The 17896-nt window shown below is 43.9% G+C and overlaps 2 protein-coding genes and 1 long non-coding RNA gene across 4 annotated transcripts in view; 2 read left to right on the forward strand and 1 right to left on the reverse strand.

Moving 5' to 3' along the window:
* The window catches only part of MEFV (MEFV innate immunity regulator, pyrin), a 12331-nt gene extending 11883 nt beyond the window's left edge, over positions 1-448 (forward strand). The window contains exon 9 of the mRNA XM_060078850.1: positions 390-448. Coding sequence (XP_059934833.1) covers positions 390-448 — 59 coding nt within the window. The remainder of the gene's footprint in view (positions 1-389) is intronic.
* LOC132476728 (uncharacterized) overlaps positions 1-11194 on the reverse strand; it is a 25346-nt gene extending 14152 nt beyond the window's left edge. Inside the window, exon 1 of the long non-coding RNA XR_009530163.1 lies at positions 11013-11194. This is a non-coding gene — a long non-coding RNA (uncharacterized LOC132476728). The remainder of the gene's footprint in view (positions 1-11012) is intronic.
* The window catches only part of ZNF200 (zinc finger protein 200), a 20955-nt gene continuing 14249 nt past the window's right edge, over positions 11191-17896 (forward strand). Inside the window, exons 1-4 of one of the 2 annotated variants that reach the window (XM_060078876.1) lie at positions 11191-11435; positions 12153-12479; positions 13110-13201; positions 13501-13624. In XM_060078876.1, coding sequence (XP_059934859.1) covers positions 12233-12479; positions 13110-13201; positions 13501-13624 — 463 coding nt within the window. In that variant the 5' untranslated portion in view covers positions 11191-11435; positions 12153-12232. The remainder of the gene's footprint in view (positions 11436-12152; positions 12480-13109; positions 13202-13500; positions 13625-17896) is intronic. The other variant, XM_060078877.1, reaches the window with a different exon arrangement.

Consider the following 17896-nt stretch of genomic DNA (forward strand, 5'->3'; position numbering starts at 1 on the left):
CCAGGGTCACTGACTGTCAACTCACCAGAGCACAGAGTATCCAAGGCAGGCCTGGGTACCAGAGAGGAATGGGGTAATATCCAAGCAGAGGAAGCTGAGTCCTGAGCAGGGAGAGGGAGTCACTGTCTTTCCTTGTTGTGGGGACCAGGGTAGATTTAGCCCTTTGAATGGGAATGCTCAGGATTTTCCCCATCTCCTTTTCTCTGTAGCTCCAGAACTGACGGGTGATCAGGCACCCTGAGGCAAGTAGACTTGGCCTGCTGGGTCCCTGTGCTGTCCCCCAGTGCATTCCAGAAGAACAACCCTGTCCACGTTTCTTGGATATGGGGAGAACCCTGTGGGGATGTTGCCCATGGACCTCAAGCTAGGAATTCTAATTCTCTCTGCAGTTAATGTGATTCTGGAAGCAGAAGCTGCCCACCCCAACCTCATCTTTCATCTTCTCTGATGACTTGAAGAGTGTGAGACTTGGAAAAAAAAGTGGGACCGTCTACCTGCTAGTCCAGAAAGACTCTATAGCTGAATCATTGCCCTGGGCTCTCTGAGTTTGCTCTCTAGCTGCCATTACTGAGAAGTGAAGGTGGGAGACAAGACAGGGTGGGTCCTGGATGTCTGCAAGGCAGCCATGAGCAGCAAGGAGAACATGGCTCTCTCACCAGAGAATGGTTATTGGGTAGAAATGATGATGAAGTAAAATGACTGCCAGGCGTCCAGCTTTCCCTCCACCCACATGAGGGAGCCCCCCAGGCATGTGGGCATCTTCCTGAACTACAAGAATGGGGACATTTCCTTTTACACTGTGACAGCCAAATCCCACATCTCAACATCCACTGGCTTCTTTTCCTCTGGGCCCCTTCAACCTATCTTCAGCCGCAGGACACATGATGGAGAGAACATGGATCCTCTGAATATCCGTCCAGTGGGTGGCCAGGGGCCTCACTGAATATCCAACACTTTGCATCTTTCTTCAGGCTCCTGCCCTGTATCTGGAATCCATACATTCAACAGTCATTACTGAACACCTACTGGGTTCCAGCTGCTGTGGGGAATATAATCAATAAGAGAATAGGTCCTGTGCTCAAGGAGCTTATGGAACATAAGCAGAAGTAAGCTGGGTAAACAAATATTGTAAACCAAGGGTAAAGAGGACACATGTATTGATGACATGCCATGGGTTTCAGAGAAGGAAGCACACAGCTGTTGCTTAATAAATCCTTGTATGAATTAGCACCCTAAGATGCTCCTGAGACAGAAAGCCCACCCTTGTTTTCCCTCAGGACTCCATGGCAAGGATGTGTTCCCTCATTCTATCCTCACTTTTTTTAATAAATAAAATTATTTATGAATAATAACATCATAGAGCTTACATAGATGATCATTAACCATAACTTTTTTTTTTTTTTTTTGCGGTATGCGGGCCTCTCACTGCTGTGGCCTCCCCCGTTGCGGAGCACAGGCTCCGGACACGCAGGCTCCGGACGCGCAGGCTCAGCGGCCACGGCCCACGGGCCCAGCCGCTCCGCGGCATATGGGATCCTCCCAGACCGGGGCACGAACCCGTATCCCCCGCATCGGCAGGCGGACTCTCAACCACTTGCGCCACCAGGGAGGCCCTAACCATAACTTTTTAATTTTACAAATGAGAGTTTTGAGGCCTGGAATTAATGTATTTTGTTCATTTACTTATTTTTCTACCAGTGTTTGGGGACTGATTTTGGGCTAAAAGCAGCACCAGTTGCTGAGATTACAGAGGGAGCAAGACAAAACTTCTGCCTTTTAGTGAAAACCTTAACTGCAGTAAGAATCTGAACAGTAAATGTATAAGCCCAGAGCAACATAGGTACTAAAATATAAATATATATTGGAACAATATGTAAGCATATTATAAGTAGTAACTGAATAGAGGATTCTGAGAGAATTTCACAGAATATTTTAAGTAAGTCTTAATGACTAAGAAGTATTTTGAAAAGGAGTGGTGAAAAGGCATTTTAAGTGAAGAATGGCATATGAAGTGTCACAATATGAAGCAGCATGAGATTTACAGTTTAAAGTGCTTGATGGGTTTTTGATGGTATGTCAGTGTGGTATGAGAATGGAAACTCAAGACTCATATTGTCAAGAGCCTTATGCACTATGCAAAGGAATTTGGACTTCATTGTGCTGTCAGGGAGAGCTAGTAAAGTGTTTCAGGGCGGCCAAATAGAGGTTAAGTGGCTTGTTATCATTCACAGGAAGTAGAGTTAAAGTCATGATTGAAATCCAATGTTCTTGTTCTTATTAACAAGTAGTCTATAATAAGAGTATAATATATGATAATAATATTTATTATACATTTACTATGTGTTTAGTTCCATGTTTTTATTTTAGTTAATTATCACCATAAAGCTATGGAATAGAGAAGAATTCTGCCTAGAATGACTTGCTGATTATAAGTAGTAAAGAATACTTTTGAGCCACTACGCTTTGATCTTTGACCAAACCCTGTATATGTCTGCAGTTTCTATTTGCCTGAGAGCTGGAAGAGTGAGTAAAAACAGCTATACCTTTATCACTTCAGGAAACTGAGAGATTATTTTGTGAATTTGTAACAAAACCCATTAAACTATCAAGACTTCTCAGCTAGATTAAAGTAGGTGGTAAGGGAAAAAAATCGTTTATGGACAGAAAAAGACCTTGAAAAAAATCACATGAATGCCTTCAGTAAGTCATTACATAGACCAAAACCATGCCGATGTCAGTCCATATCATGCTGGAGCCACCACAGAGCATCAGAGTTTAGGGTACAGGGATGCAGGAAGAGAATGTCGGCCTACAGGGCAACAGTGAAAGATTTTAGTATCCACCGAAGAGACGGGATGAACCATTTTGAGACTCTGCCAGGGATAGGAGGGCTTTTATAGGGTGAGATTAAGATGACTTTGCTTGTATTGTTTTCTCTAGTGGGTGTCTAAACTACTATTAATAAGATCCATAGTTTTGGTTGTATTCTCCAAGGTTGCAGTGGAAATCAGAAAGCTATAAGACAGTGGAGTTTGGCTAAGTAAGAAAATTACCAATTATACTCAGAAAAGAGGAAGCAGTATGAGACCATTAGTTAAATGCTACAGATATGACTTCCTTTAGTTGAGCATTTCTATTTCATTTATTGTTAAAAATGTCCTTTGAAGTCTCAAGATGAAAAATCACTTAGAAGCAGAAATCATTTTTAGGGCTTGCCTGGTGGTGCAGTGGTTGAAAACCCGCCTGCCAATGCAGGTGACACAGATTAAAGCCCTGGTCCGGGAAGATCCCACATGCCGCGGAGCAACTAAGCCTGTGCGCCACAACTACTGAGCCTGTCCTCTAGAGCCCGCAAGCCACAACTACTGAAGCCCATGCTCCTAGAGCCCGTGCTCCGCAACAAGGGAAGCCACTGCAATAAGAAGCCCATGCACTGCAAAGAGTAGCCCCCACTCACCACAACTAGAGAAAAGCCCGCACGCAGTCAACGAAGACCCGACACAGTCATAAATAAATAAATAAATAAATAGGAAGAAAAACTTTAAAAAAGAAATCATTTTTAACAGAGTCAATGATTAAGCCTGCGGGTACTAATAAAGCCTTTTGTTACAAAGAGTCTGGTATATAAGATGGTATTCTCTGTAGTATATTTTTTCTATAGATCTAAAGGACTAATCATTTCAGCAAAGGCTGGAACTCTAAAGCACTAGAATTTGTTTTGATCATATATTGCATTATTGTTAAATGCCCAGGCGATAAAAGTTATCCATTCTGTCTTCCTGGAATATTAAATGGATGGAAGAATTGTGAATTTTCGTAGAATGTTCATCTGTTTGATGTTACACTGTCAGGTGTGTGCATTTAAAAGTGACCTTCTGTGCACTCACATTATGGATACTGCCCAGTAATATTCCGTTTGCTTAGAGGGAAGAAGGATGACACCACTATATGCTCCTAGTTTTGTTTTCTTTTTAACTTTTTTTAAAAATACATTTATTTATTTATGGCTGCATTGGGTCTTCGTTGCTGCACAAAGGCTTTCTCTAGTTGCGGCAAGTGGGAGCTACTGTTCGTTGTGGTGCATGGGCTTCCCATTGTGGTGGCTTCTCTTGTTGTGGAGCATGGGCTGTAGGCACACGGGCTTCAGTAGTTGTGGCATGCAGGCTCGTAGTTGTGGCTCGTGGGCTCTAGAGTGCAGGCTCAGTAGTTATGGTGCACGGGCTTAGTTGCTTCATGGCATGTGGAGTCTTCCCAGACCAGGGCTGGAACCCGTGTCCCCTGCATTGGTAGGCGGATTCTTAACCACTGTGCCACCAGGGAAGTCCCTATATGCTCCTACTTTTTCTCCAGGTTTCTCCTGTTTTTCTGGAACTGGGGGTTAGTGCACTGGGTTAACCCAATTCCGGTCTTTCAACATTTTCCTGTTGGCAGGCTATAATCAGAGTCAACCTGCCTGCATCTCCAAAAACTGCTCTGATTATCCTCACCTCCCAAAGGAACAGAAACAAGACACTTTAGAGTTTTGAGGATTTTATACAATTCACCTATCAAGTTTCTATCAATAGAGCTACTACCTTAGCTAGTGAGCTAGTCTTTGAGAAGTTGCCTTGTTAGAAGTTCAGGGATATTATACTAAATGGCTAAGACAAATCACTTGGAAAAATATCCTTAACACATAACTTTATGGCCAGACTAAATATCTGTCCTATGAGTAGTCCGAAGGAGATAAGACAGCGGGGAGAGGAAGATTAGAGAAAGAATGAGAGATGAAGCAAAGGGAGACAGAGAGGAAGTTTAAATCAAGTTGATTTATGGGATATCCTCCCTGTCTTGAGGACTTAGGAAGCCTTAGGAAAAAACAAGCAAACTGGATTATTATAAATCACTTTTGTACCTGTATTAATGAACTGTGGTTCTTAGAATTATTGGCTGGGCCCCATAAATAAGTCCATTAGAAAATGCAGTTGTAACTGCATTTGTTGTCACTCAGTTGATTACTGTGAGATCCCATTTCCCTACAGGAGACCAAGAAAGAGATGGGGCTGCTGTCATGGAAAAACATTTGACACACATCCCAAGTGTCACATTATTCTGTACTGAGCTGTATCTGCAAATCTGTGGGCCTGTGGAATATTAGGTGTTCTAGTTCACAGATGTCCCTCTATCATCCTCCATTTAAGGAGACATAAAGAGAGGGGGTGAGGGAGAAGGATGGACTAGGAGTTTGGGGTTAGTAGATGCAAACTATTACATTTAGAATGGATAAACAACAAGATCCTACTGTATAGCACAGGGAACTATATCCAATCTCCTGGGATAAACCATAATGGAAAAGAATATTTAAAAAAAGAATATATATGTGTATAACTGAGTCACATTGCTGTACAGCAGAAATTAGCACAACAGTGTAAATCACCTATACTTCAATTTAAAAAAATTACCACACACACACACAAAAAAAAAAAAAACAATAAAGAGACATAGAGAGGGATGTAAGAGAAAAGGAGGACTGGGAATTCCCTGGCAGTACAGTCGTTAGGACTCCATGCTTCCACTACAGGGGGCATGAGTTTGATCCCTGGTTAGGGAACTAAGATCCAACATGCCACATGGCACGGCCAAAAAAAAAAAAAGGAAAGAAAAAAGGAGGATGAAATGAAGATTGAACCCCAAGCTCCTCCTACCCCAACTTCTCTTCCCATCTTCACACTAAACCAAGATTGGACCTAGGTTCTCCATGGCTGTGACCAGAGCACAAAACACATGCTTCGTTTTCTTCATGGAGCTTTGTTATACATGCATAATCCACAAGGTGACACAGCTCACGTTCCCTATTTGTTTAGCCGTTCCCTATGGTTGGCCATTTGTTGTTGCCAATTCTCCCTTGCTATCGTTCCATAAACAGCTTGGTGTATGTATATATATATATATATATATATATATATATATATATATATATATGGTTCAGTTTCTTTGGTGTACATTTTTTGCCACCTCCTCCCCATACACATATTTTTTCTCCTGTTATTCCTAAAATTGTTCCAGAATGTGAGCTATTTGATAACACTTGCAGTAGTTGGCCATACAATATTTTGGAAAGAATGTTTCACACCCAAAGCAATGTTTGTCATTTAAAATTTTTGCTGATATAATAGAGATGTAATGAGGTTTTACCTGTGTTTTAATTTATTTCATTACCTGCTAATGAGGCTATGAATTTTCCATGTGTATTTCTACTTTTTTGCTTCATTCTGTCAACACACTTTTTTTTTTTTTTTTTTTTTGCGGTACGCGGGCCTCTCACTGCTGTGGCCTCTCCCGTTGTGGAGCACAGGCTCCAGACGTGCAGGCTCAGCGGCCATGGCTCACGGGCCCAGCCGCCCCACAGCATGTGGGATCTTCCCGGGCGGGGCACGAACCCGCGTCCCCTGCATTGGCAGGCGGACTCTCAATCACTGCACCACCAGGGAAGCCCAAACACACATATTTGATAAACAATTATAATAGTAATAGAAAAGAGTTTTATTCAAGCTAAACTGAGGACTACAGCCTGGAAGATACAGATTTAAGAAGCACCTGAACTGTGTCCCATCAGACTACAAAATGGGGGAGGCTCATATAGACAAAAACCACAAAGCTACATATGTTGTTTGTCAAGAACTACAATTGAGGACTTCCCTAGTGGCGCATTGGTTAAAAATCTGCCTGCCAATGCAGGGGACACGGGTTTGAGCCCTGCTCCAGGAAAATCCCACATGCCGTGGAGCAACTAAGCCCATACACCACAACTACTGAGCCTGTGCTCTACAGCCCGTGTACCACAACTACTGAAGCCCGCGTGCCTAGAGCCCATGCTCTACAACGAGAAGCCATCACGATGAGAAGCCCGTGCACTGCAACGAAGAGTAGCCCTGCTCGCCGCAACTAGAGAAAGCCCACGTGCAGCAACAAAGACCCAATGCAGCCAAAAATTAAAAAAAAATTTAAAAAAAGAACTACAATTGAAGCTGGCAAGAAGTAAGAGTGCTTTTTAAGTATGGACTGGTTGGGGTCCAAAATAGTTGCAAAGTTACAAGGGGAAACGTTGGACCATTAGGTTGCAGCTGGCAGCTACTAGCAGATACTGTTTTGAAAATGGCTTGTGGTATCCTTGAGTTTGATACAGTTCAGAAAATTCAGGGTCTCAATGATGCAGGCACATGTCTGAAACTACACCTCAATCACCACCCAGCTCTATTTTTGTTTTAATATTTATTTCTTAATTTATTTTGGCTGTGCTGGATCTTTACTTGCAGCATGCAGGCTTCTTAGTTGCAGCATGCATGCAGGATTAAGTTCCCCAAACAGGGATCAAACCCAGGCCCCTTGCACTGGGAGGATAGAGTCTTACCCACTGGACCACCAGACAAGTCCCACCTGGCTCTATTTTGGATACCTGAACCACAGTTTTATATCTTGTCAGAACAAAGAAGAAACATCAAACATGACAGAGGTACATTCCTTCAAGGTTTCAAAAGGGACAGATTAGCATGCACACAGCTAGTTAGCATGACCTTGGTGTCTGGGAAGAGAACTTCATCTTCAAAGGAGTACCAGCATTGGCATCATGGGGGCGGGGAAGGGGGGGCATTTATCCCTATCTTTTTTTTTTTTTTTTCCCTGTACGCGGGCCTCTCACTGTTGTGGCCTCTCCCGTTGCGGAGCACAGGCTCTCGGACGCGCAGCCTCAGCGGCCATGTCTCACGGGCCCAGCCGCTCCGTGGCATGTGGGATCCTCCCAGACCGGGGCACGAACCCGCGTCGCCTGCATCGGCAGGCGGACTCTCAACCACTGCGCCACCAGGGAAGCCCTATCCCTATCTTCAAAGTGGACATTCTAAACAATCTGCTAACTGTATTCCTTTTTCTTTTTTCAAATGGTTAAAGCAGGGCTTCCCTGGTGGCGCAGTGGTTGAGAGTCCGCCTGCTGATGCAGGGGACGCGGGTTCGTGCCCCGGTCTGGGAAGATCCCACATGCCACGGAGCGGCTGGGCCCGTGAGCCATGGCTGCTGAGCCTGTGCGTCCGGAGCCTGTGCTCCACAACGGGAGAGGCCACAACAGTGAGAGGCCTGTGTACTGCAAAAAAAAATGGTTAAAGCAGATGTATGTTTGACAGGCCATAAGACAGGCCTGTTCTAGTTAGTATAAAGGTCAAGCCAAATCACGTATAAGCCAGAATGACTTCCCTATACTTCAACATGTGAAAATTGCTTCCATCAAGTCTATAAAAATGGTACAGGTCCTTTAACTACTTGCCATGTGGACTCTAGATTTTGAACTTAGTTGTCTGTAGTACTTCTTCATAAATATTTTACATACTAAACATTTGTATTTGTAGGACGTAATTTTCCCTGTCTGGTGGTCTTTTTTAATTGAGATATAATTCTCATAGCATAAAATTCACCCTTTTAAATACACAACTAAGTGGTTTTTAGTATATCCACAATGTGTACAAACATCACCACTAATTCCACAACATTTTTATCACCCCCAAAACAAACCCTGCGCCACTTAGCATTCACTTGCTATTCCCCTCTGCCCCCGGCCCCTGGCTACCACTAACCTTTTTATCTCTATGGATTTGCCTATTCTGGACATTTCACATAAGAATCACACAAAGTCTTGTGTCACCGGGTTCTCTGGCTTAGCACAATGTTTCAAAGTTCATCCATGTTGCAGCATGTATCACTGCTTTGTTCCTTTTTTACTGCTAACTAATAACCCATTATATGGATATACTATATCTTGTTAATCTGTTCAATAGACAGGTTGTTTCTACTTTTCAGCCATTATGAATAATGCTGCTATTCAGGTACAAGTTTTCACTTCTCTTGGGCTTATACCTAGGAATGGAATTGCTGGATCCTATAGAAGTAATTCTATGTTAACATTCTGAAAGACTGCCAAACTGTTTCCAAAGTGGCTAAGCATCTTTTCATTCTTTCTTTTCTTTCCTTCCTTCCCTTCCTTCCTCTTTCTTTCTGCCGCACTGCATGAAGGGGCATGCAGGATCTTAGTTCCCCAACCAGGGATGGAACCCATGCCCACTGCAGTGGAAGCACAGACTCCTAACAACTGAAACACCAGGGAATTCCCACTAAGCATCTTTTCAAATGTTAATGATCATTTAGTTTTTCTCCTCTTTGGAATTTCATAGCTTTTGCCTTAGTCTTTGGTCAGTTAGCAGGAGCTCTTTGTATGCTGGGAATGCCTTAGTCTTTTTTTTTTTTTTAAGAAGATGTTGGGGGTAGGAGTTTATTAATTTATTTATTTTTGCTGTGTTGGGTCTTCGTTTCTGTGCGAGGACTTTCTCTAGTTGCGGCAAGCGGGGGCCACTCTTCATCGCGGTGCGCGGGCCTCTCACTATCGCGGCCTCTCTTGTTGCGGAGCAGGCTCCAGACGTGCAGGCTCAGTAGTTGTGGCTCACGGACCTAGTTGCTCCGTGGCATGTGGGATCCTCCCAGACCAGGGCTCGAACCCATGTCCCCTGCATTAGCAGGCAGATTCTCAACCACTGTGCCACCAGGGAAGCCCAATGCCTTAGTCTTTATCTGGTTTATCTTCTACAATTATGTCCCAGTCTACTGCTTGATTTTATTAATATTGTTTTCTAAAGTTTTTTTTTAAAATACAGCCACTCAAGCTTATATTTTACTTTAAAGCACCTCAGTTTCCTATTTTGCCTCAATATTAAACTTAACCTTCTCTTAAGTGTTCTTTCATTGGCTATTAAGTTCCATCTCTTTGTGTGTAGTGTAAAGACAAGAGCCTTTTTTCCCAGAAGAATAGACAGTTTCTGCTAGCACCAAGTTAAATGCTATCCTTACATACAGGTCGACATATATTCAGATCAATTTTGGCTATACTGTTCTATTTATTCACGCGTAGTTCAAACTACACTGCTTTGATTAAAGAAGGTTTTTTTTCGTAATTTTGATGTCTGGAAAGACAGGTATCCTTTTTTTTAAGTTTTGTTGCCAGTTTTTTCTATTTTATTTTATTTGTTTGTTTGTTTATTTATTTATTTATTGCTGTGTTGGGTCTTCGTTGCTGCGCGAGAGCTTTCTCTAGCTGTGCTGAGCAGGGGCTATGCTTCATTGCGGTGTGTGGGCTTCTCATTGCGCTGTCTTCTCTTGTTGAGGAGCACGGGCTCTAGGCACGAGGACTTCAGTAGTTGTGGCTCAGGGGCTCTAGAGCGCAGACTCAGTAGCTGTGGCACATGGGCTTAGGTGCTCCGCCGCATGTGGGATCTTCCCGGACCAGGGCTCAAATCCGTGTCCCCTGAATTAGCAGGTGGACTCTTAACCACTGCGCCACCAGGGAAGCCCCTGCCACACGGTTTTAACACTACTCTCTTTATAACATGTTTTAGATCACAGCTGAGTGAGTCACCTATAGTTACCGTTAAGAAACAGAACTCCTATTTTCACTTTAGTCATCCTGCCTGAGGCTGGCGTTTACATAGAATAGGGCAATCCCTGCTCTTGTGTGGCCCCAGTTCCTGATCACTGCCTCACTGGAAAATGAACCGAGTATGGGAACAATGCAGAAAGAAAGACGAATTGAGGACGGTAACGGAGATGGACAGCTAGAATTCCTGAGAAAATAAGATGGCCGGTCCAGACCGCTGTGTAGAAGTTGGCCAAAAGGGGAGGGGAGCTTCGCCCGGCTCTGACCGAAAGGCCGCCCCTGCCGAAAGGGACGGTTGTAACAGGACCCTAGAGCGGACAAAACCCACAACCTACCACCACCTCGCCGCCACAACTTTTTGACAGACCCCATAGGCTGGGGCGGAAACTGTGTCGGCCTCTCACAGACCTTCCGGTCCGTCAGACGGCCCGCTTCCGGTCGAGCCCCGGCCCTGCCCCGCCCCAACCGCGGCGCCTGGAGATCTCCTATTGGCTGTTTGGCACCGAACTACATTTCCCAGCAGCCCTTGTAGCTAGACCGTCCTATTTGGAGTGGTGCCCACCTGTCTTGGAGGGTTTGAGCCAGCCTTCTGCTTTCAATCTCCCAGGTGCAGCCGCAGAGAGAGTGGCTGCTGCCAACCTGGCCTCCCTGCGTCCCTGAGAGCTCCGCCGGCCGGCCTCGAGCCTCGCCTTCCCAAGCGCAGACCGCTCGCTCCAAGCGAGGAGACCAGACTTCCGCACCGGAAACGGGGCACCGGGCGTGACGTCACTGCTGCCTAGGCGCCCGGCCTCCCAGAAGGCATCGCGTCCCTGCCGTCCTACCCATCTGACGGCGGCGCACACCAGTAGTCGCCGGCTACCTGTGAGGACATCCCGAAGGGCGAGGGGAGGGCTTGGCCTCTCGAGCCTAGTTTCCCGGTCTCTCCCCGAGTCTGGGTCTCTGGGCTGTCCCCAGTGAGCGCCCAGGGGCGGCAGAACCCCAAGAGGTGAGGGACTCCGGGAGGGCGGGAACCAGGCTGAGGTGGCCTCTGGGGAGCGGAACAGAGTCTATTGCTAGGGGAGCCTGGCCGGATAGGTAGCCGGGAGCGCACCCCAGGCAATGCCACCAGCTGGGCTTTGCGGTGAAGGTGCCCCTTGGCCACTGGGAGAGGCTGCAGAGCGGGCCTGGCCTGGTGGGCCCTACCGGGATGTCCCCTGTCACTCTTACAGGGCTTTGAGGGCGGAAAGGAGTCAGCAGGCCACACGTAGACACCTCATGCGGCCTTGCGTTTGCTCCTTGAACCATCACCAACCCCTGGAAGGGCATCCGAGGGACCTGCGGTCCAAGGGACGCAGTGAGGCCAGATTCGGTGGCCAAGTTGACTTGTAAACAGATGCCCTCGGTATTGGACCCCGGATTTCCTGTTTTCTGGCCCACTGCTTCTTCTACCAGCATGAGTTAAACCTTTCTTCCCAGTGGAGTTTGCACTTCATTTTCTCATGAGGATGGCCCTTGCGGTTTGAACATCTTCTGCTTTCATTCTCAGGATATTCCTTTCAGGCCTTGCTAAGAGTATCGGGTCAGGGATCTTCCTTACGGTTGTGAGTTCCCTACCGTAGTTTATCTTTCCTTTTTGATTTAGATCTCATGTGGCCTCACTTTGCAAGACACATACTGGAGTGCAGGCATCTCCAGCCTGACTCATGGTTTCTCTCATCTACAGCGTGACTGACAGGTTTCCTCCAGTAAGAGGTGACTCTTGAAGCTCTGCAGAAACAAGTGTGTGTGTGATTTCAAGGCACGATGGCTGCAAAAGTGGTTCCTATACCCCCAAAGCCAAAGAGTTCCTTTATACTGAGAGTTCCTCCTAACTCCAAGCTGGGCCAAGATCTACGTCGAGATGCTACTAGTGGGCCCAAGACCATTCACCAGCTGGTTCTGGAGCACTTCCTCACCTTCTTGCCCAAGCCAGGCCTAGTCCAGCCCGGTCAGAAAGTCAAGGAGACCTTGGTTATTGTGAAGGATGTGAGCTCAAACCTTCAGAACAGAGGTAAGAAGCACATACTGTTTTACTAGAAGAGAAGGGGATGGTACTGGGGGCTGAGCTAGACTTCCCTGTTAGTAATGAATTCAAGTTAGGTTGGTGGGTGTCGGAAAAAAAAGAGTTGATTCCAATAAGTCAACATGCCAGGGAGAGGGAGTATTTTTTTCTCAAGCTGGAGCTTGAATGGTTTGCTAAGTGTGTGTAAAGCCACAGAATGAACAGTGTGTATCTTTTCTGTAGTGTCAGTTTTACCCAGACATTGGGGGAGGGGGAGTATCTTTTTAGGATAAAGGAATGTGGATGAATTATTGAATTGACTTCAGCTTATGTGGAATTTTGTTAACTTTTGTGCTTGCTGTGGGCATCTTCAGACTTTACCTTTCCCCATCCTTCCCCTTAGTAGTAATGGGAATTTTAAAAGGTGCTTAGGGGAATATCCTTTTCATAGTGAAGAGACTCCATATAGGTTCAAGACCCTGTGGTTTGTGGATTGATCTCTGACTGGGCTCATAGGAACAGAAAAAGCCTTGAGTTACCTACCAAAGGAATGAGGACAGCCTGGCTTCAAGATGTGGGTAGAGTCTCCATATCAGAATCCCTGACTTTTCTATTAACTACAGCTTCCTCTTTCCCCAGTGCAACCTCATCCCTTAGTGAAGCTTCTACCCAGAGAAGGAATCCAGCAGAAACAGGAGACAGTGTCTCTGTGTTTGAAAGCTGAGTCTGAGGTGGGTTCAGTTTTCCTGTTCACTGTTTGAGTGCATCACCTTCTCTACTCTTGCAGCCCTCCCATATATATAAACCCACTCTTGGGAGTCAGCAGGGAGATGGGGCTCTTTCTTCACTGCCTCCTTGGACAGTCATCTTTTTTTTTCTTCCTCTGGCTCCTCTCTGATCCTGGCTTTCCTGTCTGCGTGGGACTTCTAGATCCCTTTTGCCATCCCTTCCCTGATCTTGGTCTTTCTTAACAGCAGGGCTGTCAAGGAACCTCTGTTACTAAGAGGAAGGGGGCCTGTTGCTCTTTCAGGAGCTGGTGGTCTTTGAGGATTTGAATGTATTTCACTCCCAAGAAGAATGTGTAAGCTTGGATCCTGTTCAGCAGCCCACCTCAGAGATTCAAGACAACAGTATTGGGGAGATGATGTTACTGGGTAAGAAATCAAGTCCCTCGTGTGTTCAGATTGAAGACTATGGGAAAAGCATGTTCTGTTTCATCTCAGACTTTTTTGAGACATTGTTCACACCAGCTAAGTACCTGTTCATACACATTTAATTTTTGATTTATTCCATGTGGCAGAGCCTTCTCCAGCTGTGAGTGGCCATTTTCCCTGTATCTTGGGGGCAGTAAGGAGGGAACTTCTCTTGGTAAGCAAGACTTGAGGTTGATATACTCACATCAAATATTTAAACAGATAGAAAATGCGAGTATACTGTTTCTGAATCTCTGCACCCAGTGGTATTCTCCCCACAGGTATATTTTACATCAGTGTATTTATTGGACACATGACTAATTCTTTTAAGTCTTTTTTTTTTCCTTGATGTTCAATAGCTGTGAAGCCTACTAGTGTAAGAGAAAATATATCCCACTTTTGATGGAAATAACATCTGGCACTTATTAAGCACTTGTGTGCCAATATGTGCTAGACATTTCTAACTACTTTGCATGCATTTATTATCTTATGTAATTCTTATGATAGTACTGTGGGGTATAGGAATCATTACTATTTCATAGATGATGGAACTGAAGCAGAGAAAAGTTAAGAAATTTGCTAAAGGTCACACAGCAGTAGGTAGTAGAGCAGGGATTTAGACTCAGGGAATCTAACACCAGAGCTTACAGTCTTGGCCCAGTACAGTACTGCCTCCTTGCTGCATTTCTCATAGTTTCATCAGTGAATTTCCTATACGGTTGGTGAATGAAGCCTTCTTCATTTGTACTCATTTCCCAGTAGTGGCTAACAAGTGCTACATAGGAACTCATCTGGCAGCAGCTTCTCTGTAAGCTGCTTAGAGATGCTTCAGTTTTTCCCTAGAAACATACTGCTACCCTAGAGCCAGGGTCCCTCAAAAATCATCTTGCTGAATGCCTAATACTTTTTACCTTGCCTTCAAGACTGGTTCTGAGGCTGAGGTTTTGTGAGTTGCCTAGGGTGACAAAAATACAAAATGATTACTCAACTCTGTAGTTGTCTTATCCTGTATGGTTGGGGTGGTGGTACATAATAGGCCTGGTTAATTTCCCATAGATTATTGTATGTAATATTTTATTTTAGGAAACCGTATAAACAGATCAGATTTATTACACTGAGTTTTCCCTGAGTCTTAGGCAAAGCTAGCATTTATTTTGGGTGACTGACTGTTGGGCATGTTGCCAACTCCAGGAACACTTTGGCCCTGAACGTTGAAGCCCTGAGACCCAATCCTCACCCTCTCCTTTCTTCTCCCTTGTCCATACTCTGAAGCTGATGATTTAAGCTTCGAGTCATTCACCACATTTAATAAATGCTGTTTTCCCCTCAGGCAGGGTTGGGTTTTGGAGTTGATATTCAGGAGGTTAAAAATATATATAATGCTCCATTTCTACCCTCTAAGAGCTTCTGAGTTACAGCTGTAAAGAGCTATGATAAGTCAAGGCAGGATTTGGACCCAGGAGCAGAGTTTGGAAGAACACGGATTTGATTTTAGATGATATTCAGTCCATGGAAGGAAATAAAATGAGGTTATCCTCTGGGCACTTGGACATTGGGGATTGGAGGTCAGATGTAAGGATGTAGAGATTTGGGAGTCATCAGCATATAGCTGATAGTTGAAATAGTAACATTTGGTCGGTTTGCAAAGGGAAAAGTGTAAGGAAATGAACCTCGTGGGGACAGGAATCAAAAGGAAGGCCCTTGACAGAGGAAGACAGAATTTGTGTCTCAGTCCAAGTAAACCACATGAAAACAACCAAAAAGGTAGAGCACTTAAATTCTCAGTGAGATAGTTCTTATGGTTGTATCTGCCCTCTACTGTGGTAAGAGAATATACCTTTCCAAGATTGACACAAATTGACTACATACTATGCAGCAAAAACACAAAGAGTAGAAATTATACATTAGGATCTATCACAATGCAATACAACTAGAAATTAATAATGAAATCAGAGAAAACAATTTCTTTCTACCAGTAAAGTTTAAAACTATTAAGTAACTTTGGGTCAAAGGAGTAATACAAATTAAAATCGCATAATTTTTCTGCAAAACACTATGTATCAGAATCTATGGTATAATCTAAAGTGGTACTCATAAGTATATGCAGGGATGTAAAAACATGTATACTGGTTTACAGAAATTAATTAAGCCTCTGACTCAAAGTTAGGAAAACAAGATAAGGGAAAACAGGAACAAAATATTAATAAATACAAACTTAGAAATCAATAAGTTAAAAATAGAAAAAATAGAGGAACTAATAAGTAGAAAGATTTACACACAAATAGATAAACCAGTTTCCATAGAGGAAACTGAAATTGTCAAAAAACTAGTCCCACACACAAGAAAAAGGACTAGCCTTAGTTTCACAGAAAATTCTTGTAAATCTTTAAAAATTTGACAGTTCAAATTCTGTGAGAACTTTCAGAGTATAGAAAAAGAAGGAAAACTTCCAGGTTCTTTTTATGACATTAGTGTAACAAAGATATCACAACCTGATGAAAATTGCAATGACCAAATAAGATTTATTCCAGGAATACAAAAATAATTTAGTCATAGAAAGTCTATTTGTTATAAGTCTATCCATCTGAAAATAAAAAGAAATAGCCTATGATCATTTTCATAGTTATTGAAAAGATATTTGACAAAATACAAACCTCTTCTTTCTAAGAACACTTAACAAACTAGTGACTAATGGGTACTTCCTTAATGGGCTACATATTCTTTCAGCCAGCATCATCTTTAATGGGAAACACTGGGGGCATTCCCACTAGAATTAGGAATACAACAGTGAAGCCCACTACCACTACTACTATTTAATATTTTGTTTCAGGTATTAGCCAGTGCAGTTAAATGAGAAGGAAATTAGCTGTATTATAAGAACTTAAGAGAAAGATAAAACTACACCTATTTACATATAATATAATTGTGTAGCTGGAAAATCCCAAAGAATGTCTGAAAGCTTATTCCGAATAATAAGCATTTAGTAAGGCAACGAGATGTAAAATTATTATACCGAAATCATTCATGCAAACACAATCATTTAGAAGATACACAGTAGGAACAAAAAAGATTAAACACCTAGGAATAAACTTAAGAAGTGTGCAAAAATTATGAGGAAAACTTTAAAACACTTCTAAAAGACACAGAAGTAGATTTGAATGAATGGAAAGAAGTATCATGTTCTTGGTGGGGAAGATTTTAATATAAAAAAAGGTCAGTTCTCCCCAAATTGATTTATGAATTCAATGTAATCCCTTTAACAAAGCCAATAGGATTTTTTTCCCCTGGAACTAGGCAGTCCGATCTCAAATTCAAATGGAAAAATAACTACAAGTAACAGGGAAAATTGAAAAGAAGAGCAGTGGCGCAGGAGGGTTCTAGCCGTATCAGGTATTAAAGCAGCCTCTAAAGCCTGTCATGAAAACAGTATATAGTATTGGCATGTGACTAGATAGACCAGTGGGATGGAATAAGAAGTCCAGGGACCTCCCTCGTGGCACAGTGGTTAAGAATCCACCTGCCAGTGCAGGGAACATGGGTTCAATCCCTGGTCGGAGAAGATCCCACATGCTGCAGAGCAACTAAGCCCATGCGCCACAACTACTGAAGCCCGTGTGCCACAACTACTGAAGCCTGCGCGCCTAGAGCCCATGCTCTGCAACAATAGAAGCCACTGCAATGAGGAGCCCGTGGACTGCAAAGAAGAGTAACCCCCGCTCTCCGCAACTAGAGAAAGCCCCGCGTGCAGCAACGAAGACCCAACGTAGCCAAAAATAAACTAATTAATAACAAAATTAATTAAGTTAAAAAAAAGTGCAGAAATAGCTTCAAATACACATGAGGATTTAGTTTGTGGTAAAGTTGGAATCTCCAGTCAGCAAGGTAAAGAGGGACTTTTTTTTTTTTTTTTTTTTTTTTTTTTTTGCGGTATGCGGGCCTCTCACTGTTGTGGCCTCCCCCGCTGCGGAGCACAGGCTCCGGACGCGCAGGCTCCGGACGCGCAGGCTCAGCGGCCATGGCTCAAGGGCCCAGCCGCTCCGCGGCATATGGGATCCCCCCAGACCGGGGCACGAACCCGTATCCCCTGCATCGGCAGGCGGACTCTCAACCACTTGCGCCACCAGGGAGGCCCAAGAGGGACTTTTTGATAAAAGGTGTTGTGACAACTTAGTAGCCATTTGGTGAATCATACCTTACTTTGCACACCAAGAAAAACTCCCAGTGGATCAAAGG

This window comes from Mesoplodon densirostris, chromosome 16, assembly GCF_025265405.1.
Source record: "Mesoplodon densirostris isolate mMesDen1 chromosome 16, mMesDen1 primary haplotype, whole genome shotgun sequence".
In the NCBI taxonomy this organism is placed as follows: Eukaryota; Metazoa; Chordata; class Mammalia; order Artiodactyla; family Ziphiidae; genus Mesoplodon; species Mesoplodon densirostris.